Source organism: Argiope bruennichi, chromosome 8, assembly GCF_947563725.1.
Source record: "Argiope bruennichi chromosome 8, qqArgBrue1.1, whole genome shotgun sequence".
Lineage (NCBI taxonomy): Eukaryota > Metazoa > Arthropoda > Arachnida > Araneae > Araneidae > Argiope > Argiope bruennichi.
Window position 1 is genome coordinate 55,102,119 of NC_079158.1, and position 26,340 is coordinate 55,128,458.

The 26,340-nt window shown below is 29.4% G+C and overlaps 1 protein-coding gene across 1 annotated transcript in view; it reads left to right on the top strand.

Annotated features, from left to right (window-relative positions):
* The window catches only part of LOC129981288 (arrestin domain-containing protein 2-like), a 228,655-nt gene that overhangs the window by 123,450 nt on the left and 78,865 nt on the right, over nucleotides 1-26,340 (top strand). The window contains exons 3-4 of the mRNA XM_056092061.1: nucleotides 17,897-18,019; nucleotides 23,896-24,122. Coding sequence (XP_055948036.1) covers nucleotides 17,897-18,019; nucleotides 23,896-24,122 — 350 coding nt within the window. The remainder of the gene's footprint in view (nucleotides 1-17,896; nucleotides 18,020-23,895; nucleotides 24,123-26,340) is intronic.

Sequence of the window (26,340 nt, forward strand, 5' to 3'; positions counted from 1 at the left end):
ATATTAAGAAAATCCAAATACATAAGCAGGACCGGATTATTAAATACTTAAAGTAGACCACTGCTTAGTTGATCCGAGAGTTATAGAATTTCTTTACGGTTCTTTTATGTGTTTCAAATCTTTGTATTTTCCTTTGATTTGCAAAAAGCAACATACTCCAATTTATCCACTAATAATAAAGATGAATATATGTTTGTATTAGCGCTCTACTGCCCAGAGCTAGATTTAGTTTTATTAAACTTGGAAAATGTATACTTTGCAGGGCAAAAATGCTCACCTCGGAAATATTTTTTTTAGATTTAATTAATTAAAAATCAAGCGAAATTTTGGCAATTTTTCCAAATATTTTCTGAAAGTATTGCAAAATAAAAATGTTCGTTGCATCATTTTTAAAATATTATTTTTTCAATGCTATCAACTTTTTATCGTATCAAATTTTCCATTTTTGATGAATTTCTAAAAAAAATATTTAATCATATTTCACAGCAACATATTTTCTTCTTAAAAGGAAACTTAAATCGCTTTCATGTTTGCTTCTAATATTTCGTTGGCTTTTTTCCTCATTGATTACAATCGGAATATTAAGTTTCTATTTATTTTTCCATGTTGAGTAGATTTCAGTGCAAGGTATGATTTAATAAAATATTTAACATTTTTCTTGTATTTATAACTGAGGTTTAGCTTAGATCAAGCAATGGTGAAATATTTTTAAATCAAGGCACATTTAAGCACTTCATTTTTAAATGTTGCTGTTCTTTATCATGTGATATACTCTAATATATAAAAATATAGATTGAAGATTAGGGAAAATATATAGCATAATGAATAGATCAATGTCAGCATAAGTTTTCAATTTATCAAAATTTGAAGTTTAAAAATATTTTACTAAGGAAACAGTTAAGTTTAAAAGAGTGTTTAATCAAAGATTTAACAGCCATTAATTCCTGTGAGCGAGCTGATCGACAAAGGCAGCTAGTTAAAGAAATCAAGTATCATTCCGATTTCGAAAAGTTATTTTATAAGACCTTCCCCATTTTTTTTCAGATTTTCTTACTAGTTAAATGGGCATCTGTTACACAGTTGACTGAATGACTTATAAGATAATATTTCTGTTAAATTTCCATTGAAATGTTTAGATTCTGTCAATAAAGCTTTACAATTTTAATCGTTTTTTTAAATGTAGTTAAATTTTAAATTTATCTTCATACGAACTACACAAATGTTCTGGAAATTTTTGACACAGGATATAATTATGATATAATAATATAATATGACATAATAACATTGATATAATGATGACATTCAATCACAATAATGTTTACGGACATGAGAAGGTCCAAAATAAGGTTATATTTTTCTTCAACAAAAAAAAGCATAAATCACTGAGAAAGCTTTGTCATGATAAATTGAATGAAAGAATAATATTTTCTTCGGTTAAAAAACTGTTCAATTTTTATGATTTGTATAACCCAATATTTTTCGAATCAACTATCATGCAATGCACATCATTGCATGATAGTATCATTGAATTAATAATTTTTCCACGACCAACAAAGCACCGTTTTATTTCTTTTTTTAAGAAAACGCCCTCTTTTTCTTTGCCACACCCAATTTAAAACTACTTTCAACAGATGCATTATAAAAAAAACCATGTAATGCTACAGTAACAAGCTGTCCAAGATTTGATTGATCCGATTTTACATTAAGTAAGTAAATATGTTTAAAAATTTAAAATATGAACAATGGTCTATGTTTATGTATTATTTGAAAAATATTAATGCCTATGAAACATATAATGAAAAAGGTATAGATAGAAAACGTTTCCTTATTATACAAATTACTTTATCCGTGGCCATTTCTTGGAAAGAAAAACTTAATATTTAAAATTTTTAGAAACATGAGTCTAGAAACATCACTTCTTTGTTCAATGGCACATTTCTGACTAAGCAGCTGCCTAGAATTATTATGCTGAAAGAGGCTGCAGGCGGATCGATTAAAATTTTGTGTTGATCAAGTAAAATCGATGTCATTTATGAATATAATAAATGAATAAATGATAAAATATATAGATAATATTAACACTTATCAAGTATAATTTGTCAGATTCCTATCTATTCCATTGCATTCAATTAATTATTAGAGTATATGTAATTAATGAGTGTCTGTTTATGTATAATTAAGTGCATGATGGAATATCGTGCAGTCATGAATTATTATAAATCTCTACAAATAATAAAGATGAATGTGTGTGTGCGTGCGTGTGTCTGTGTTAGCGTTCCATAAGCAAGACCGTTTGGTCTACAGCTGCGAAATTTGGAGCGTATATATTTTGAAGGGAAATAAAGAGCTCCCTGGAGAGAATATTTTGACATTTTAGTTAGAATTTTAAAGATTAAGCGAAGTCTTAAAGTTTTCCGTGAAAATTTTAGAAAATGTCATAGTACAAAAATAAATTTTACATAGTTTCAGAATCAAAAAAAGTATTTTTAATGGCCCCAATTTAGTGACAAATTTTTCTTAAATGTTAGCAATTTTTAAAAAACATTTTTTATTACTTAATTATTGACATCATATATTGAAACAAAAAAAAAAAAAAAAAGGGACCTGAAAACCAAACTGTTTTCCATGTTTCATCAAATACTTAATCGCCTGACTTTCTTCCATTTTAGAAAGCTAAAGAAGAATAATTTTGTTTAAATCCGTGTAACTTATAAAATGAATTTAAAAAATGAGACTTTATACTGCAAAATTCAGAAAATAAATGTATCGCACATTTACGTAATTTTTTTCACAGCTCTCTGATGCCACAGGAATGGTTCCTAATTTTAAAGATCCATGTGCGTAGTAAACAGAACATTTGTTTATCTATCGATTGGGCTTACGATTTATGGTAATGTATTTGGGTCATCAGATGGAGAGTGTTCTTATCAATAACTCTTCTTGTTGTTTAGTATTTGGGATCATTAGTCCATATATTTCAATTTTTTTTATGCTTTCTTTATCATTTTTGTCTAGTTCATCGAAGAATATTTTTTATAATTTTATAGATGTCTTTTACTATTTGAAATTGTAAATCTGTCTATTATCATACAATTTGGCATGCTTTCTGTTTAAATTCGTTGCATATGAGAATACGCTGCATTTCGCTTAAAGCGAATCGAGTATGCTGTTTAAACTTATTCCAACTCATCGACTAGATCCAAAAGCAAATATATCTATGACTTTTGCTTCATGACATATTCCAAAACTCATTTATCTAGTTTGTTATGTTATTGTGTTTACGTAATTTTTAAAATATTAATACATAGACAGATAAACATCCAACCAGACGAATTTGATAAAAAATTCATAATTCTAGGGATAAAACCATGTATCGAATTTCATAAATCGTTTCATTTTTGAATTGTGTTCACATACATTCGGACGGATAGATTTCCCGCTGAAGAATTTTTGATAAAAATTTAATACAGATTTGTAATTATATTGTAAAACCGTACCAAATTCCATCCTTCGAGCTTTTTTCCAGTTTTTAGTTATGGTGTTCAAAACCACGAAACAGACATAATTTCTAAACTTTTTTAATCCAGGAGTATCCAAAATAGAGAAGTTGAAAATTAAATACCAGAATTCTGCACAATTAAATTGAAGAAGAGAATAAGTCCTCATTTTCCATGATGAGTTCTTTTATCTTGCTTCTGACTAATGCACTGAGTTATGCAAGATCTGTTGAGGTCCATTTAACAAGGGAAGATTTTGTTAAAAGTCAGCTAGTGATGTAGAGGCTTTCCCAACTTCCTGCAGCCGAAGAGGTCTTTAGTTTTGATGCTAGAATTTTTAAAATAAGCTGTCTTGGAATGACTAATACTCCATTTGGAATATAATGTTCTCTGTATAGCTTTATATATTCTCTATATAGTTTTATATATTCTATATATAGTTCTATATGTTTCATATATAGTTTTAAATGTAACTTTCTATATATAGTCTATACCATAGTCACAATGAAATTAAAAAATTGGGAAAATTGAATCGACGTTCTGTCCTATGTCAACTTCATTTTGTTCTTTTTGCAAGAGATGCGTTGAAATTTGGGGCGTTTCCTTTTTAAGCAAATTCATTGGTGCAGGATATTATATTAAGATCCTTTCCTTGGAGGTTTCTTTTTTAGTGTATCTATTTCCCCCTTACCAACATGACTCTCGAGTGCTTTAATAGATTCTACTTTAGTATTTAAAGTGATTATCAAAAGCCCTTGAGGATTGTGGGCTATTGATTTCGAGGGAGGAGGTGAACGTCAAATTTTGTTTTCTGTCGGTCCAGATTTTAATCTGTTAACTGGATCACAAACCTATAGGTAATTCCAAAAGTGGATTATTCAGAGTCGGTGAGGTTTAATGCGTAACAATTCGACTAAATCTAAATCTTTGTCTTTTTATCATTGTAACATTTTCTCTGAGTATATTTCATTTATAAAAAAGTTGGAAATCTGAAATCAAATCAGTATTGTCAACTCGAGTTTTAATCAGTTGGCTCGATTATAAGCGAACAGATTATTCCAAAAGTAGTTTCTTTAGATTCGGAGACGTTTCAAGCGTGAAGACTTTCTAAATCTAGAAAAACGGTACTTATTTTTATTTTTATTATTATTGCTACAGCACTTTCTATGAGAATATTTTGCTTAACTGAAAATTAAAAACCTAATACTAAATTAATACAAAAATATTGCCAAGTAAAAGCAAAAAGATGGGATATTTTTTTTGTTTGCCGACTGGTTTTTTTTTTCTCTTCGGAATATATATTGTTAAGATGATCATTTTAATGATGTTCCAATAAGAACTGCATTCCATTTTATTAAGCAAATAATATAAATTGTAGAAAGCGAAATTTTTCAAAATTTGAAGTTTTCATCAATTAGAGGATTAGTTTTATAATCAATAACCATCTTTGATTAGATTAAAATAAGAATTCTCAAATCTTAATATAGAATACAATATCACTTCTAATGAAATTTTCTGTTTCTTCCTCTGCTGTAATTGACCTTGGTCGAAAAATAGGATGCGATGCGGGAACAACAACCTCCGAACAAAGAAAATCGAATTGTCTATCCCGGATACCGAGCGGGCCGCCAAGATATCGATTTACTGTTGAATCGACTCGAATATTGATTGGCGAGGAGCGTGTGAAGAAAAAAAATACGTACTAGCCAAATTGGCGCAATTTTTAATACCCCATTTTTTCCTCCTTTTCCTTCTGAAACAAGAGAAGAAATAATTTCTTCCATTAGAACAGCAGCAGGTGTCCTCGTTCATTGCTCTTGGTTGAAGTCAGTCGCCTTAAATGCAGAATACAATCCCCCCTGCAAAGAGAACAACACTCATTGTGGAGTGTTTGTTGCACGCAGCAGGGGTGGTTTTAGAAAGTGGGGTTTTAATCGTTTCAGTCTATGTAAAGCACTTGAAAAGTGCATTGTGATGCTGAATTAGAGACTGCTTTAATTTATTCATTTTGCTAAATATCAGAATTAAGAATGATTTGTTTTGTTACGACGATTTCGTAATTCATTAATGGATTTCAGACTAGATATTTGCTTAAAGCCTTTGTTCAGAAGTAGGCTGCTGGTAGGTCGATTATAAAATTTCTTTAATATAGTTGTCAAATAAATAATGCAAAACTGCCTACTACATTTAGTCCTAATATTTTATGAACTGTGAAATATTAAAATTAAAATGCGTATTTGCAATAAATTATTAAAATAATTCTTAAATAAGCTATAATTAATTATTCATTTATAATTTATTGGAATATTCATTATTCGTTTAACTAATGATATCAGACAGGTCCTATAAAGTTTTACTTTTTAATGTTATATTTGTTTGAAATTTACTATATCCTTATAATCTCTCATAATAACTAAAAGCTTTTATTCGTAAGTCATGAAATCATCAATTAAAAATTGTGGTTAATTTTTCCAGAATTTTATTGCTTTAAACAATTTTTTATGATATATGCATATATGAAAATGTAAATCAATAAAAAATATGTATTTTAACAATATTACTAAAATACAAAATCAAACTAAAATATATTATTAACATGTTAATTAAATTAAAAATTCGTTGAAATGTGAAACAAAATTGGCCAGTTATTAAAAGAAGGCTTTAAAATATGTATTACCTGGCTCGTAAAATGCTTAAATCCATCATCATATCAACCAAACAACGTTAATAAGATTTGGAGGCTTTTCCTTATTATTATATTACTGTTAAGGGCTTATTGGATTAATTTGAGTTTACATAAACGTCCTGCAAAAGGTAATCGCAGATATGAAAATGAGAACCTTCAAGTATGGTTGAAGCTTTCGTCACCCTAGTGGATATAATAACTATGTCAGTTTGGCTACCCCTGCAGATAATGGGACATGCCTTCTACGAAAAGGGTTGAACCGTAGCCAATGATGCCTCTTAAGACTTAATGTTTTGGTCTTGGAATCCAGATCACTCAGTTTATACTTTCGAGCGCGACGGGAGTAGCTAATTTGAGATAATGTTAACTTAATTGCCTGTTTTGAAACTAGGTGCGTGAGATATGCTTTTAGGCGATCCTCGCAATTCTGAACTGTGCTCCAGTTATAAAAAGGGCATCTCTAGATTGCCATCCCGTTCGATTGAGGATAGCAAGTTTGAAGTATGTTCAATATACAGGGTGATCCCGAATTCATAGTACAAACTTCGAGGGCCTGGTTCGGGATACTGTAACAATCACTTCTTGTATAGGAATATATGGACGAAAATGGCGTGGTGAAACCCAAACATAGGAAAAAGAGATGAAAGGAAAGAGAAATGGGGCTAATGAAAAAGACAGAGAATAGAGAGTTTTGGTGCTCGATTTATTGAGCATGGTGAACGGCCACCCTGATCTACCGATTTGGATGGTGATATTTTTTCTATCGTTTGTGCTATGTGACTCTATGATTACTCTTTATGGGGACACATGGAGGTTTTTTAGTTGCGGCGGATTCATCAGACTCAGGTGAGAATTTCGTTGCTCGAATATCCGCAACTTTTTCGAATGTACTTGAGATAACTGCCATTTTTGAACGTATACTCAAATCGTTTCAACAATTCTGTCTAGCATGTAGTACTGTTGGTGGACTCAGTTGTGAGCTATTATTGTAAGTAATTCACTTGTTAACAGCATAGTCAATAAACAATAACAATAGTCCATAAACTTTCTTTTCATCTCTTATGTTTTGTGTTTTCGCCTCTCCTGACCACTTGGGTTCCGTACATTCCTATACCATAAATGATTCTTATAGTGTCAAGCACTAACTCTTAAGGTTTGCATCATGAATTCGGGATCATCCACTACAATGCCACTCTTATCACTCTTTTGGCGATTATGAAATACAATTAAGTCTTACTCTCTGCGTGCTTGGTGTTTCCCTAAATTGAAATTGATTAGTCACGGTAAGTGTTAACGTAAACAAGAATAATAATTCTATTTCGTAATGAATAGAGAAGACTATATTCACTATGGTAGAACAGCTAGTTGTGTTTATTGATTGAATTTATGCAGGTATTCGCGATCTTTGAATCTATATAATTATCTAATTTGGATCCGTGATAAGAGAAAAAAATGGTGTCATCTATCTTGCAAATGACAAGCGTGTGATAAAGATGGGTGCCAGCTAGATGGATTTAGAAAAGATGGATTCCGGATATGCATGTTCATCAGATCGATAATTGAAAATATGTCGCATTTCAGGAAACAAACGCAATCCATATTATCCAGTTGCGCTCGCTGCACCTTGCTGCATCAAGATCATAATGATCTTTCTAGTGGTTATAACTTTTACTGCCGATTGCTGATATAAAATATTCTGATATGTGCATAGATTTGCCTCAATAGTATATTTAAGACTTTTGGCTCTTCCTGTATAATAATATACAAGGTGTATCAAAATTATGAAAGATTTCATGGAAAATTTGCTATATATTTAGTATTCGATTTTTTTAAAATTTCTTTCTAAAAATTATCTCTCTAGTTTATTGCTTCCTTCAGTTATCGCTTATAAGACAATCAATAAATTTATTTTAAAATTTCATTAACTAAATCATTTACAATTTTATCATAAGAAGTATATCTGATATTTCATCTACCTAGCTCACCAAACTGATGAATTATATGGTCACATACATAATTAAAGTAGACATATATAAAACAGACATAAATAAGATAGACATGTATCACATACACATATAAAGTAGGCACATATATAATAAAGTATACAACTACAAAAAAGCGTTTTATCTTCTCAGGTCCGTGAAATTTAACACATGAAATCTCTGTAAAAACTAAAGGATGTCTTTTATCGATTGTCATGTTTCCTCTGTGCATTATTCAGATACGAGAAGATAAAAATTGTAGTAAGAGTAAATATTGTGTATAAAATTTGTTCTTCTATTGTGGCAACATTAACTATTATTGATGGAGAGATTTTATATTTCCATCAAGTGATATAAATTCATCTGAAGTTAAACCACAAATTTTGTTTTATTATAATCAAAAGCAATCATAATATCATCATAAGCATCAATCAATCTCAAAACAGAAATTCCAAGCAATTACCAATTAAAAGCAATCACGCCATTCCCTGAATACGAGTGACGTTCTGAGAGTGCCATTTGTAGAATTATCGGGTTGGTATACAGCATCATCAATACGATTACCAAAATACACACTATGAGGTTCAACAAACATCCATATTGTGAGAGTATTTTCTCGGAAAATCGAGGAGAGAATACATCCTCTGTTTTTTAATTATATTGAACCGTATGCTCACTTAGTTCCACAAAAATATATGCCCTGTAATTATGGAGGTACACGACAAAAGTGAAGATTATATTAATTTTTTATACCAATATAGAACGCTCGTTTGTATTGCACTTTGAAAAAAGCCATTTTCAATCATATTTTAAAAATGATTCTCATATTTTGCGATAAATTTAACTTATTTTTACTATATTAACATTCTGTTTGACAGCAACACCAGTACTATATTGAGACGAAATTAGTAATTTTGAATCGCGTTCAGAAGAAATAAATGATATCTGCACTGGCACCCCTTCTCCAAACTTCAGAACCACATCAACAAGACTATGTTTTATCCACGACGTCGTGGCGCGCTAATCCAGCACACATGACGAATCTTCAGTGGCATGAGGTCTGGAACCTGGAGCCTGTTGGCTGTGTGACTCCACCACGGCTCACTTCGAGAGATAAAAATGCAAAAATACACTACTTGGTGAAGGTTTTGTAAAATTTTAATCAATTATAGATTAAGCGGTACTTCAGTGTTTTTTTACAATAACCCGAAAATACTGTTGCGGAAAACTGAATTTAGCTAAGTTTTAAAACTTAAAAAATAATGACCCCCAACTTAAATTATGGCACCAATTGTCACACAAATTTTCTCCGAATTTTGATAGCTTTTTAAAAATATTTTTTACATAACTTTGTTTTAATGGATTGAATTGTTGCCTAAAAATTCAAACCATTTTTATCGTTTCAATAAATCTTTAAACACGCGATTCTTTCCATTTCTTAAAACTAAAAAAAAGAATAACACTGTGATAATATGGGTGTTGACTCAATACGATTGATATTCATATACTCTCAATAAACTAACAGAACAAGTGCAAGGCTGTTAAAATAATTTATCTGTAATATCTGTCACAATTTGATGCTTAAAACTACTTTGTTTAAAGTATCATGCTCATCATTTAGAAGGTATATGACTGAAATACATAAAAGATGTATATTACGTAATAAATAAATGTTATACATAAGATATTTAATTGAAACTAACAAAAAAATTATCTATGAGCCAGTTGGTTGCCGAAGGTGGCTAGTATTAAATAAAAGAAAGAAAACCTCTAGTATTTTTTTTTTTTTCATTTAGCAATAAGATTCGTTTTAAAACTTTCCAATTAATATAAAACTTTTTTCCTTTACTTTTTTATTCCAAATAACAATAAATCCAGCCAAATTAAATCGAAGTTAAAAGCAGCCAGAGCAACCTCCAACATATCCAACATTGTTCTAAGCACCCTAGATGAATTATTCAACACTTTTCATTCCAAAGCGAGAAGAATTATTTTTTTAAAGAATTATACCTTTTTCCGCCTCGGCAACGCCCTGTTTAATATTTAATACGCCTCCCGCTCATTTGTTAAGCGGCGGTTTTGGTCTTTTAAGCTCTCTCTCTCTTAATAGCGAGCACTCTGAAATGCTCTGAGAGAGAAGTTGCAATATTTCTCTCTAAATGAAAGTTTTCCGTCGGTCTTTTAGAGAGAAGGGGGGATTCATTTGAATTCTCACACAAGTTTTTGAAAAGGGAGATTTCTGAATGTTGAGTTAGGCTCGGATTCAATTTTTCAACTGTTTGTGAGGAACTTTTAAACGCTTTGAGGGAATGGATAAATTGAATTAAGTGCATGCATCGCGTTTAGATTTGCCTTGAGATGATGAATTATTAGGAGAAATTACAACAGTTGTAGGGTTAATTCATAGTAGAATATGCTAGGGAATATGTTTAAGAATCCTAATTGCTTGCCTAATGAATGCTGAATTTCTGATTGCATACTTTCCATTTGTCCCTTCTTTATATGCACAGTTGTTTTGGGGTATTTGTCTTGTTATTATTTCGTAATATTTTAAAGAAGCATGTGATATGATTACTTTTCATTCTTTCTAACATTCGTTGTAAAACAAAAGAAATGTTACCAAAGGGTTTATGCTTATTATTCATATAAATTGCCTCTAACTTTTAGCTACTTTTCTCCTTCTCTCTAGAATTGCTTCGAAATTTTAAAAAGTTGTTTATACATATATATAAAGGGTGTCCCAAAATTAATGCATGATTTGAATTTGCCACCATTCGTGCAGTAAATGTTAACAACCCTATTAAAAACCCATTTCGAAATTATTTTTTATAAATATAGATTTTTTTTAAGTCTTACTGAATTTTATAAATAATTTTTTTGAATTATGTTTATCGATCATAGAGATGAATAAGACAAGAAAAAACATAGCAAACTTTCTATTAAATTTGAATTGCAATCCTTAGATCAAGATTTTGGAAATATAATACCAAATTGGTGAGGGCAGGGAATAACATTGGTAAGTAATTTTTAATTACATTAATTTTCTCCCAATACAATATGGAAAAAAGAAAGTGACATATTTTCTAAAATATATACAGAATGCAATGGCATTCACATCCAATGACATTAATTATAGCATACTTTTAATTATATAAAAATTAATAGTAATAATAATATATATGCATTTTAAATTAATTAATCATAATGAATTAATATGATTCATAATCATAATTAATTAATAATTAAATTAAGTAATCATAATAAATTAATATGATTCGTAATCATAATGAATTAATATGATTCATAATCATAATTAATTAATAATTAAATTAAGTAATCATAATTAATTAATATGATTCGTAATCATAATTAATTAATATGATTCGTAATCATAATTAATTAATAATTAAATTAATTAATCATAATATGTATTTTATTAAATTAATTTTAATTAAATATATATTATGACTATTAATATGGCATACTTTTTATTATATAATATATTATTTGGCTAGGATGTGTGTTCTCAAAGGGAACCACGAATATATGGATGAGAAGTTGCCGAATAAGTAATCAGGTTCTCTCTTCCACAGCAATGATATTAGAAGTTATAACAGATGACGAAATGTAATACCTTCTGGAGAGATTGGTGCAAGGACTCATGATGCCATTTTGTACCTAATCGCAGTCCTCATGTTAGTATACTACTGCAATTCCGTTTATTCAAAATTCAAGCGCATAGGTAGGACGGGAATTAACGTTTATGATTACTATAGATATATAAAATATATCTTTCTTGAAAAAAAATTTAAAAAATAAAAAGAAATTTCCTGGTGATATGCACAATATTTTTCATTGAACTATGAATACGTAGCCATATATCCAAATATTTTTTTAAACATTTCCTCATTATTGTTGTTGAATCTAAATTTTTTATAAACGTTTTTTGACTTGTTGAGTTTATTCATATATATGTTTTGACTCAGTAAAGAGAAACTATTAAATAACTTTATTTTTATGCCTGCTAATATGTTTATTAGTGACAACAATTATTCGGAAATTTGTGGAAATCAAAGAAAAAAGAAAACGTGATATTTATTTTGCCATTTTAGAATAGATAATTTTTTTTAATCACATACCATTTTGTATTTATATTAATTTTATATATAATTCTTAAACTTATCGCTATAAAACATGAAAATTACTCAAATCTCAAAACAAGTGACAACTTATCGATCCAAAAAACAGTTTAAAACTCTTTAAAACAATTTTATTGATGTCAATCGTGAAAGAAAATGCTTGATTGTTTTACACATCAAAAAGTTATTTTTGAATACAATTTATAAGTAGCATTCTAATATTGAACGAAGAAAAAAAAACAGAGAGAACATTTCCAATTTTTTTCCAGCTTTAGTTCCTTGATTATTTTGGAATCGGAGAAAATCTCTCCATAAAAAAAAGTAATCACTTTTTTTTAAATTTAGAATTATTTTATGCCATTCAGAAATATTGTGGTATTCTTATGCTGACTTATACAAAATGCTTGTCGGGAGAACTATTCCGAATGTTTCTGTTTGTTTTTTACTTCACTTAATTGCTAACTTTTTTTTGGATCAAAAATGGTGATATCTTTAAGGAAAACACGGTATTTTTTTAATAATATAGATTAATTATTTATGTAAATCAGACTTTGGTTTCAAAATACAAAGGCAAAATCATTTATGGCTACAAATCATGAACAACATTCATGTGCTTAAGTGTACCAAAAATCAAAGAATCAAAGAATAATCCTGATTTCTTATTCCTGTAACTTGACTCAGATGCTCAGTTTCTTTCGGAACCGAAATGACGCTCCTTTCATAAAGAAATCATCACTAATGTAATTAGCAGGAACACGGACTTAAAGAACCAATTGCTACTGGACAAACCGAAAAGCCGAAGACAAACTAGTAATTGAGTTTCTCCTTAATTCAATTACTCTTTAATGCGCCTCCTGATTAAATTACTCTGCGGAAAAGAAAAATTTAAAAAACAAGGACACAATCAAAATGCATTTCAATTAAATTTCTTGGCAGCAGAAAAATGTCAGAATGTTTAAGGAGAGCTTAACGACAGTTTTTCCTTCTGCTTGTTCTGATTTCTTTTCATTCTTCAACAAATGACAGAACGCTTCGTTAAGCATTCCTCCCTTCTTCTTCTTCATTTTTTTGTAACTTTTTACGGATAATTTATAAGTAATTTTCTTGTTTTTGTGTACTGCAAAAATTCTTAGCTTTAGTTACGTTTATGAATGCCGAGAAGAATTTTTTTTATCTGTCTTGTGAAGTTGTAGTTTTAATTAATTTCTAGAAGTAAAAATTGTTTTTTTTTTCTCTTTGTTCTTTTAATTTGTTTTTAAGTATGAAATTACACTAAGTGTTGTTTTGAGAAGTTTATTCTAACATAAACCGATCCAGCGATTTTGATAAATTGTTTTGAAACTTAATTTCGACTTGAAAGTATTTTGCAAACGTTTATATCTAAATACGGAAGAAACAAATGTTATAGTTAGTTACAATTCTTAACAGCACGTATAGAGATACTAGTGATCAACAGGACTAACAAACATTATGGGGTCGGAAATGCTTGCCAAATGTAAAAGGCTTTGCGCGTGCATAGGCTTCATGAGTATTACTTTAAAGAGTCTTCATTTTAATATTCCACTGCAAGATTCAGTGATCATACTGTCGCAAATGTCCACATTGAACAAAATGTGATTATTAACCATTGACAAAACAATGATGTCAGCAGATCGAAAGTTTAGATAAAAAAATGTATAGTTAATTTGAAAATTATGAAAAACACCTTCAAAGTTGACTCAAAACGCTTGACTGGCACGTTAGCAAAAATCCAGCTTGGAGAGAATGACCACACATATTTTTTCCCAGCCAAAAAAGAATGAGAGTGAGAAATTGAATGTCAAATTAGTTAACTAGTTAATGAACTTTTAAAAATAATAAGATCTTGGTGAATCATCATTTGAAATATCGATATGTGGGGGAGGTAAATTTTTTTCTACATTTCAACTATGTATATTGGGTCTAAATTTTGAATTTGCTGACGTCATCTATAGCGTAATTGCTGCGATCATAGGTTATAATGGTTGTAATTGGTTTTTGCTATGGAATGCTGAAACGAAAAGTCTTCAGGCGTATTCGGAAATCCTGCCCTCACGTAACGCCGCCTACCGTGTCCAGCTGTTTCCCCATCCATTATTGCTGTATGATTCCGATTTGTCTTGGTTGCATCTTATCCTTGCTAGAAGTTTGTAATTCTGCTGCCCAAACATTCTATATACATATATGCATTTACAGACATATTTGTAATCGTTTCCTTTTAAAAAATGCCTAATGGGGAATTAAATGGTGGGGTGATAAGATGCAGACTTTTGTTAAAGGAATGAAAAAATTGCAGTACAAAGCTAGTTGTAAAGTACATAGATGGTGCTAGTATGGGTCTAATGTAACATGTTAGTAGAGTAGTCGAAATATCCGAATTTTTTTTTTTCTTCTGAAAATGCAAACAAGCCATCTACGAAAATAACCAACATTTGGTATCACAGTAAAATTCAATTTATCATATTTTGTTTATATCAAAATGTCATTCATATAAATTATTAAGTAGATACGAAAAAAAGTTAGATTTAAAAAAGAAGGAAATGGCAATAAAAACTTGAAAATAATTTATAATCGAAAAAATTCGAGGGAATTGTTTATTATGTTATACTTTTTATTATTTCTTTTTATGTTGCACACTTATTACAAGTTTTTAGGAATTTATCTTCTACTTCACGTTCTTTAGTTACTTTTCAAGTTTTTTACTGCTTCATATATACCATTCACGGAAAATATATATTTTTTTCCTTTTTTTTAAGCATATATTAGTTTATACAAAAATTAAATTCTTGCAACCAAATATCAAAAATATCTTATGATTTATAAATAGCAGAAGTCCCAATTTATATATCACAGTAACAAGATGAGTTCTCTTTCTTGACTTTTTTCTCTATATAAAGGGAGTGACATTATAATCTAAGGGCATGCATAGAAATCTCTTAACATTCAAATCCTTCACTCCATAAAGTGAGCAGCATTTCTGATAAAAACTATTTGCCTAACTTATCTTTAAAAAGAAATAAATGTTTATATTCTTTTGACAGTAAAACCTGTAAAAGACGGAGAAGTTTGAAAAGCATGTCATTTTAGAAGGATGAAAAAATAAAATGCAAGAAAAACCGCTGTCATTTTTTTTATTTGCTTCAGAAATATAGAATCTTTTTATCTTCCTAAACATTGCCATCTGCTGCCGTTCGATCCATCGAGGAAAAAAGAAGTCCCATTATTTACTTTCCTACCTCAGACGACGATAACGATGAGAATTGTATCTTTAATCGATTCCTTACGTATACCGTTATCTCTCAGATGAAGATACAGAAACATATTTTCCTTCCTTTTCCTCACAAAGGCCCGGAAGGCAGGATGAATCGGGTTCACCAAAGACTATATTGTATTTCGTAGTTCATATTGTTTGATATTCTTGCTCTACTATATCTTGGAGAATAGGAATCTTGATGAAATAAATCACTATTGCCATTGGGTCTGTTATCAAAGCTATTCACAAGATTAACCCAGATTCCTTTAATGCACTCGGAAGTGCTTTGAAAAGAATATCGTTATTACTGAGCATGGTATAGATGGATATCCATTTTAAAAATGTATTTACTGTATTCTCTTAGTAATTAATTCGGCAGATATCATGTCTGAGGATTACCGGATAATCAAAAATGCTATATTGAGAGAAGTCCATATATGAAAAGGGCATTTTAAAAATAAGACTTATGTTTATAGAAAAAAATTACAATATATATATAATTTTAATATTTGTACTAAATATAATAAATTTTACAAAATCTGGTACTGTCCATTGTTCACTTTGCCGCAAAGTCTTTCACATCTAGATGCAATTGCTCGCTTTCTCTCTCACACGCCGCACTTTCCCTTTTGAAAGCAACGTGCTACTAGATAGTGGCGTAGCGAACTGTAGGAAATGAGGTATTGATGCTCAGTGCACTAGTTTTGGAAAGCGCCATGGAAATAAAATGTTAAATACATTTAAGTCTTTTTTTAAAAGTCATATCTGTTGAGATATAGAAAAATCGTTTTATGCCCCTGGTTCCATTTATATTTGCAAACTTACTGATTATGACTGGAGGTGAAAAGATCATATCTTGGACATCTCTTATCATTGCTAAGCCACTTCTACTGGAGTACTCAAATTAGTGAGATGCACAGCTTTGAAGACAATTGCATTTATTACTATTTACATATTTATCTAGAAGACAATGTGAGTTTCATGTCATACATATAAAAATTCCCATGTCTTGATTTAAGAACACTCGGGGGTTGAAGGGAATGAGGTTGCTAATCAGTAAACTTATAGTCCACTTATGACAGTATTATTAAAATAAATATTGGTAGGTAGATTGAAAATTTTGAGGACGGAATGTCGAACTTTATTATTCATACCCTATGTCAATACTACCATATCTTTTTTCAATTCAAAATTTGATCAATTAGTCATAGAATATGATGGCCCTTTATGATTTATTTCCACAGATTTGGCTTATGTTTTGACAATCGTTTTGCCTGTGACGATAAAAGTGATTTTAGCCGAATTTTGTCAGCCCTATAGCAAAATTCTTTCATTTCGACAAGACCAGCAAAGGAAATTTAATGGCATGATGCCAAAAATTATGTTCAAAATAAAAAAAATTCATGCATGGTGATTATATAAGAACGAAGATCATATCAATGTTTGTTGCCATTCTTAGTCAATGACTAAAAATAACTTTAAATACTCACAAAAGCTATTAAAACATTCGTTAGGGATTTTTTCAATACTCGCTGTGTGTTAACTTACTTTTCCTTAATATTTATAACCTGTATTCTTCTTTATGCCTAGAGAATAGCGATCACCATAACCTTTATCAGGTCGGTTTCCCTTGGGCCGATCAATAATAATACGTATAATAATGCCATACGTATTATATAATGTCATATATATCCTTATGAAACTGTCCTTGGAAAAAGTACCTCATTGGTATGACTTGGATTTTGTAGATATTTAAGTGAATATTTAAAATTGTGTCTATATTAGATAATAAAACGGGATGTTAGCTTAGTAGATAGAAAAGGTTAAAAGTAAATGGTAATATTCTTAAAATTTAAAAAAAAGAATGGGCCTCATTACGTCCCTTCCCCACACACACATACACACACTTTGTTCAGTTAACAGTTTACCAATTTAAAGTATACTTATTGCAAAAGGAAGAATTCGGCAAGTGTGTATTCTGGAAAAATACCATTTCATTTTAGCGAATCTGGTCCAAATTTTAACATATTTGCAATTATAATATAAGAGAGCGCATTCAAAATTTTTATCATCAAGCTTATTGTGAATTTGTTCACATATAGAATTCTTCGCCCTTTGAAGAATGAGGTGTAAAATTTGATACATTTCTATAACTAAGAGGAAAATTGTGGTTATCACTGAAAAAATTAGCGTGGAAATCAAATTGGCATCACTGAATAAGTATTTTTTCTTCACTAAAAAAATCAAAAATTTCATTCTGAGTGATTTTTTATTTGATCCTGTAATCTTTTTTCCTACATAATTTCCTTTCCTCATTTCAGCTATCCGGGTGCTTCTGCGAGGCAAAGCTCACGCTGAGTGGAAAGTGGTGGTCAGTGGAGACCGGAGAACAGTTAAAGATGATCACGTCTTCATCGACGACAGAGCGGTCATTTGGGGGAAAGGTAAGCATGCCAAGTATTCGTTTGAAACACAAAGCGACAATTTATTAGAATACTTAATTGTGTAAAAAATGTTTTCATGGATTCTTTTTTGTTCTTTTTTTTTTTACAATGTGTAACTCGTTATATAAAAAAATTGAAGCAAACATGAAAAATCGTATTAATTAGGAAAAAATGTTGATACGAACTTGAATTGACAAATATTCAACTATGAAAATTGTACCCTATGCAAGAACAAGTAAATAATGGTTATGATATACTCTATACTCTATTTACTTGTTATTTAATAACAAGTAAACAGTGAGAAAGTTTAGATTTGAGCGATGTAAAGGGAAGATCTGTTAGTAGTTCCTAAATACCGATGTCTAATCTGAGGAAAAATGATTTTGATAACATGAACTAAAATTGTTTCATGAATATGTAGAGCTGTTGCCTAGAATAATATCTACCACCATCAAAGCCAGAGCTTATTCAACTTTATTGGTATTTTACATTAAGTGCTTTTAATATTTTGGTTACACATTGTAAATATAGTGATCAAATAAAAACATTATTAATAACGACAAAAGTATAGCATAAACATAAAAAGGTAGATAATTGCATTTAATAAAAGTGCCAGATTAAATTCTAAAATAAGGTTCAGGTTGCTGGTTAGGCAAGAGTGCTTTGGTTTGAAGATAATAAAAAAAATCAATAAAATAAAATAAAATTCAGAGATAATAAAATAAGCTAATAATTAAATACGTTTGGAAAAATGAATAAACAGTAAAGAAAAAGAATTCAAACATTTTTTTTACTATAATCTCTTGTGTTGATTCATTCATATTGTTGGTTTTAGGCTGATCTCACTGTAATTATAGAAACAGTTTTGAAAGGGAACAGAAATTAAGTCTTTAAAATCAATTTCTTCAAAAATTAATTTTTGAAAAGTTAAGCTTAACTCATATTTCATTTAAAATGAATATTTACTCACGAGAAAAATAGAATTATTAGATATATTTCATTCGAATTTCGAATATTTTTTTCATTGCGGAACAACGATTGGGAAAGACAGATTGTATTAACTAACACGAAAACTCTTGTCGCTATATACATATTGCAGAAGTTGGGAAGGACAATTATCTTTTACTTTGTTTTTATTAATAACTGCCTTTTTAAAAAAATTAAATCCAGTTAATATTTTTATAATAATTTTTTACGGGAAATATAATTTTATGCTAAAAGATTTTTTCAATTCGAGATTGTCCCGCTTTCTTAAAAATGCCTATTGACCAGATTTTAAATAAAGAACTTTTTGAAATTCAGTTCCAATGAACTTTTTTCAAACTGTCCAATAAATCAATAATTACAAAATATAAAAAAATTTAGAAAATGTAAATTAGAGATTCTTAATTTTTTAAAAATATTTTAGCGCATAAATAAAAATAAAAAATATATATATATTTACCATCAGTACATAAAGTTCCTCAGAGAGAACTATAACGCTGTTTTAAAATCTAGCGATTCAGTTAGAATTTTTATGTGCGCGAATTATAAATGTGAATATTAATAAATAATAATTAGTTTTTATTATCTAAGCTTGCATTATTTTATCCTGAACACAACCCGGAAGTGTTTATGAATGGATAGAGCTAAGTTATTTCCTTCTTATCTCCAAAATTTTTTTTCCTTTATTTTGTATTTGGCAATGCATCTTTTTTCTGTTAGTATATTACCATTTGATTCAATCTTATTTTAATGATAAGTTTCTATTTGAATGTTAGTGAGTATTAAGTAGCTATAAGATCACAAACCTTACATTTTGTTAACATTTTTTTTTATGTTAGATTATAGCAAAAGTTAATAAGCTGAGGTGTGACGATTCATAATATTCTCACTTTAAGTTGAAAATTATTCCTTATATTTTCTTTTAACATGATTTTAATATCACATCTGGCATTATATTTCTGCAGAAACAAGAATCTCAAAGTTTTCGGAATCGAATTTTTCTGGAGATCGATTAATTTTTTATGATAATTCTGAAATAATTTTTAATATCTCAAACCCTTTCTTATAAATTATTAATTTTATTTTTCCTTCCATCATAGTAAATTTATTTCCCAATTCTTATATTTTGGAGAATTCCTTATTTAAAGAAATTCAGCTAAGTCTGTGTCATCTGTCTATCTGTTAGAGTATCCCAATTTTTTTCAAACAGATTTTAGTAGTTAGTTTTGATTTGAGTGTTGTGAACTACTACATATACTACAAATAATATTTTTTTTCATTTCTTAAACATTGTATCAATGTGAATAAAATGTAAAGCATCAATTTCTTAATAAATCATCTTTTGTTGCACTTAGTCTTCTAATAATTATTAAAAAATACAGCCTGCATCCATCATTATCTCTTCATTTCTTCAAGATGTCTCATGCAAAAAACAGATTTACTTCAGTGACACATAAGCCACATTCAAAAATGGACATTTTTCTCTTCAATTTGCTGTAAAGAAAAGAATGCAAAGAAACGAAAAAAGACATTATTGAGAGAGCAACTAGAAATGGGAGTTCGATCTTTTTCCTGCCTTACGTTGTCCTGAGCCATGAAAACGATTTTCGATAGTTTTGTCTTGCGTTGCCACTCTGTTGTCACTCATAATATTTTTCAAGTTTATGTACATAAAAAAGAAAATACGATAGGGAAAAAAGATTGCGAAGCTTTAAACAAAGAAGTACCGATATATTTTGACATTTTCTTAAAAGAACAGATAGTTCTGGCATTGACAAAAGCAATTGAAAGCAGTTTTTTTATCGGGTTTTTAAAATGTTTTCTTTTTAATTTGTTTCGTAAAATTTCGATGAGAGTAAAAATAAATCTTTGAAGAATTCTTTCTGTCAATAGTTAGAGATGTTAAAATTTATTCACAGTGAATGATTTTTTTTATTTTACTTTATTTATTTATTGCTTTTTCTGTTCTAAAAATTTTTAGGCTACTTTTACTGATTAAATATTTTATGATTTACAGATTCGTAGAATAGGTCTTAGGATTTTTTTAACTTTAAAAATTCTTTTATCCGTGGGAACATTAAAGAATATTGAAAACAATATAAGCAAATTAACCTTTAAACTTAAAAATAAAATTTATGAATTACATTTTGTAATTACAATCTAAGAATTTAAAAAAAAAGTAATTTTGTTCCGCATACAATTGAAATCAGAGACCTCAAGTCACCATTTCATTTGCATGTTATGTAATGAATTTTTAGCAATTTTTTTAACCTTTTTTTTCAGTTTTTATTTTGGGTTTCTCAAAGAGCTTTCTATAATTCTTCTATAATTTTTTGTCACTTTTTTTTTCTTATTTAAGATAAATCTTTATAAATTTTCTAGTCACCTTTGTCGACCGATTGGTTAGCTAGGATTATTGGTAATATTTAATTGCAATTAAATCATTTAATCATAAATTGTACATAGTTCACTCTCAAATTAATTTTCAAGTATCAAATTGAGATAAACATTTAAGCATGCTATTATAATAACCTTACACCTCTTCTGCTTCTTAAGCACATGAATCCAAAAAGTGGAATAAAGTTCCAAGACATTGTATCCACCCTTAAAACCGAACTGTCTGCGTAATCAATTTTCTAATCACACATTATCTTTCTCCCACTTACTGATACACACACACACATAAATTTCTTTTTATAAGTATAGGATTTTAATAATTTTAATCATTACTCTGATTTTATTTTCTTATACTTCGTGTAAACTGCGCTACTTTCAACAATGGATGAACTACAATGAAGCGATTAAAAATTCGAAGAAATTATGAAAACAATTTGAATAGCACTGAAGCAATGAAATCTATTGTGAAAAATAATACCAAAAAAATATTTTTAAAAGCATGCAAAATTCAAGAAAAAGTTTCAGAGAAAGTAAATTGGTATCATTAAAAAATATTCTTTTTTTTTTAATTTGAAACGGTGTAAAAATAATTTTTGCAATGATATCTTCGGAAGTAAATGTGGAAAAACTCCAAGATCTAGCTCAATTTTTAATTATTCTAAAATTTCAATAAAAAATCGCTTTGAAGTTCATATACTCATTTTCTAAAATATATTTTGTCGAATTCGATAGCTCTCGATCGAATGATGAATCTTGTTGGGGCTTTCTTTTACAAATTTAAATTAAATTATCTTAAAAGCAAATAATACAATATTCTGATTGTCGAGTAACTCTAGATTATATAAATTATATCAGAGAAAATTAAATTATCTCTATTCAAAGAACTTTAGGAATTAACATAAAAACGACTCGTATATTTTTATGGATTTAGAAAATCAAGACACAAATTTAGGCAAAAATACTATAGCAAAAATTAAGGCTAAGAGAAAGCATCCAGATGGTCCTTAATATTATTATTATTCATTCATAAATTATCTCTATTCAAAGAACTTTAGGAATTAACATAAAAACGACTCGTATATTTTTATGGATTTAGAAAATCAAGACACAAATTTAGGCAAAAATACTATAGCAAAAATTAAGGCTAAGAGAAAGCATCCAGATGGTCCTTAATATTATTATTATTCATTCTTCATCTTATACTAAAATAATCTTTAGTGTTGAATGATGAATTGTATGTAATGAATGATGGATTGTACCTAAATATTCATTATTGCGTATTAACGGCAAGATATGAAAAACAGATTTTCTGAGATTGTAATAGGAGATTTAGGGATTTTGCGGCCCTAGACAACACGCATTTTGAGATAATTATTTTTTAATATCTTTGCTGATTAATTTTGCATTTCAACACATTTCTAACTTAATCAACATGTGAATGATTTATTTTACTTAATCTTTGTATTTTAATAACTTTGTGGCAATACGATTTAGTTATTTATATGCATATCGCTTAAAAAATGGCTAAACATCTTGAAAGATTAACCATAGTTTTAAGTTAAAATTTTCTTACTTGAATATAAGCATTATTAAGAAAGATAATATAAGAATAATAAATTTCAGACAAACATAGCTTTAAAAACTATTCTTTTGCATGGCCTGACAAGATGTATATAAAACAACTAATTAATGACTAATTAAAATTTTAAAATTCCGAAATATAATAAAAATCAATTACTTTAATGAATGATTTTAATAATTCATTCTAATAATTTAACAAAATTTGAATCTTTTACACACAAAAGTTTCTTTTCTTTACTTTTTTAATGTTTTTTACAGCTATTTATTTCTTCTAATATTAATTATGAGCTCTTTTCCAGCGTACCGGTGTAATGTCACTTTAGCACCTAATCATCATCAGAATATACATACAAACATATATATATGTTATGGTCAATGTGAATAATCGGTCATTATTAATACTAACCGGTTTGGTAATTATTAATAATGACTGGTTAGTATTAATAACAACTGATTATCCATATTGATCGTAACATATAAAAATACAAAAATATAAATCTCTCTACAAACAAATGAAGGAGAAATTATAAGAAAATAGTTGAGGATCGTTTATCATGCCATATATTTTACACCTTCACAATAAATTATTCAATAAAAACAACTGAATTCATTTATATATAACAATTAGTAAGCAAGAGAGAGAGAGAGAGTGAGAAACCACAGCAATAAAAGAATTTCTATATACATTAGTGTGACTTTCTCTTTAATTTTTCCGAATAGTCATATCTAAACTTTTGCTAATTCAGACACCATCAAATAAAGATTGAATTCAAGCGTATCAATCGATTTTAAATAAATTGGAATTATATTCTAAACTCTTTAATGCAGCGTAAATATAGACTTTTTGCAATGACAATAATTTCAGAAATTCTTTCTTTACGATTTTTTTCAAAGGTTCGTTTCTGTTTTTGCAGAGAAACTCGAAGGCAACATGCCTATTCTACCTCGAGGCCGGCATTCCTTCCCGTTCCGGTTCCAGTTACCAGAAAGTGCCCTTGCCTGCAGTTTCGAATCTCGCTCCTGCACCGTCCGCTACTACGTCAAGGTGACCGTGGACATTCCATACGCCTCCCCGCCACAAGGGATGAAGTACTTCACCATCATAGGACCTCATATAGACTGCATGGACGAACAGTACCTGGTGAGTGCAAATACTGCTTCTGACTTTTCCATTTCTCAGGATCTGATTACCTTTTCTCCCAACTTTCAATCTGAAGTTCCATTTTGGTATTGCTTCTTTGAAGTTTAAAAAAATTTTAACTAATTTTCTGCATCGTGATCTTCATATTTTTTCCTCACTATTGTTGCAGTTTAAGTCTACTCTACAGGAGATATAGTAAAGTCACTTTTCAACTCCTTATTTTGTTACCACTTTAAATGTTATCCTAATCAAATCTGTGTTGGAAGAAGTTTATATGAGGTTTATTACCGGCGCTTTCGGACAGTAAGATTTCCTTTCAATTATGGAAAGTTTGGAGACCATATAACGGTGCCACAATGTAAAAATGGAACTGAATTTAATCATTCGTGTCGTTATAACATAAGATTATATCCTTCTTCAAGAAACCTCTCTCTTTTGAACTTTTTTTAAATGTTATTTTAAAGAACAAAAGCATAACACCACAATAACGGAAATCCGATGATGGCATTTGCTGACATTTCCTCAGCCATGCCACAAAATGTGCGATAGAAAATTTAATTTTTAAATATGATAGATGGAGAGTTAAGCTCGAAACGTGAATACATCTATAGACAAAGTGTAGCTTATTTTGAAAAAGCTAGAAATGAAAGATTAAAAGATTTTGTATCGCATGTTGTATTGCACTCTTTTAGTAATCATTTTCACAGGATGGCTTTTAATACTTAATTAAAGAATTAGAGATCAGCAAACTAACTCCTGACTTTTCCGCTAGGGAACTCTATAAACCATATCACCGAAAATCGCAAAATCGCTTTACAATTGTTAGACACTACTTTTATTATTATAATCGGAGTACTGCTGAAGTTAAATAAATAAAGGTGTGTTCACTCGAGATCAATTATTGCGCGCAATTATTGTAATCTTGCTGTTGTCTGGGGTTGTCATTATGTGAACAATTGATACAACGTGACTGAGACAATGGCAAATAGTTGTTTTGATGAAACAACTCTTTGCTATTGTTCATTTGGGGCCATGTGATCATTCCAAGATAGCTATGGCCTTCTACTGCACAGCAATAGTTGGTTTCGTGTAAATGCTTCTTAAAAAGGATTTTACAGGATACTTGTACACATGCAATAATTCTTTAGTGCACCAAACTGAATTCTTATTGAGACCTGAAAAATTCTGTAAGAATTATTTGATTCATTAGATATCTATATTCTGACGCCATACTACGTGAAGCTGTGGTTGAAATTATAACTTTCCTGGCAGAGTTACTATACTCACGATCCAGACAGGACACGAAATTATGAATTTTAAGTTTTATTAGGATTTGATGGAGTGCTAATGAGAAAATCATTTAAAATATTCATCATTACAATCAATGATTTAATTCCATAGAGGCCGAAAAAACTTTCGACTCATCATTATTTCCCACAGCCTTTGCTTATATTTTCTATACAAAAATATTTTTAATAGCTTTTTACTTGCATTTTTAACGCATTCTGTATATTATTTTGATAAATCGTTCTTTCGAATTTGCCTTTGTTCATACTTGTTTTTCTATTGATTGTACGTTTCAAAATGATAATGATCGTAAAGATAAACGGGGGACTAAATATTTAATCTTCTTTAAGTATTATTGTAGCGAACGTTTAAGTGAGAAATCGGTTGTTGCAAAATGGATTCAGAGCATGGTTGCCCACTGCACGCGAATAACTGAACATATTTCGGATCTGAGATTTGCATGTTTATTTTAGTCTAACTTTTTTTCAACTGAATTTGAAGTAAATCATTCAAATTTTGAAGGACAAGGCATTTAAATGCATTTCTGTAGTTCTTAAATTTATTTTTTGACTTTTTAATAAAACAAAAGATAAGATTCAAATAAATACATTTATTCACTTCTTTTACGGCCTAACCGGTTATGCAAATTTTATCCTGGTTGGCCAGTTTCTTTTCAAACAAAAGGATGTAGGATGTGAAACGAGTTATCACCAAGGACATCCTTCCTTATCATCCTACTCCTCTTTGTAAACAGAAAACGACACTCCAGTGTAGATTTTTAATGCCGGTTGGGCCGGGTCAGTAGTAAAGAGGCTAAACGCATTAAATGTTTTGTATTCATTAACACCTCCAACCTTTATCTATTCACCTTCTAAATACTTAAGGTTGCGGTAGTTTCACAGAAAATGCTTGAGACGCAAAGGTTACAAGC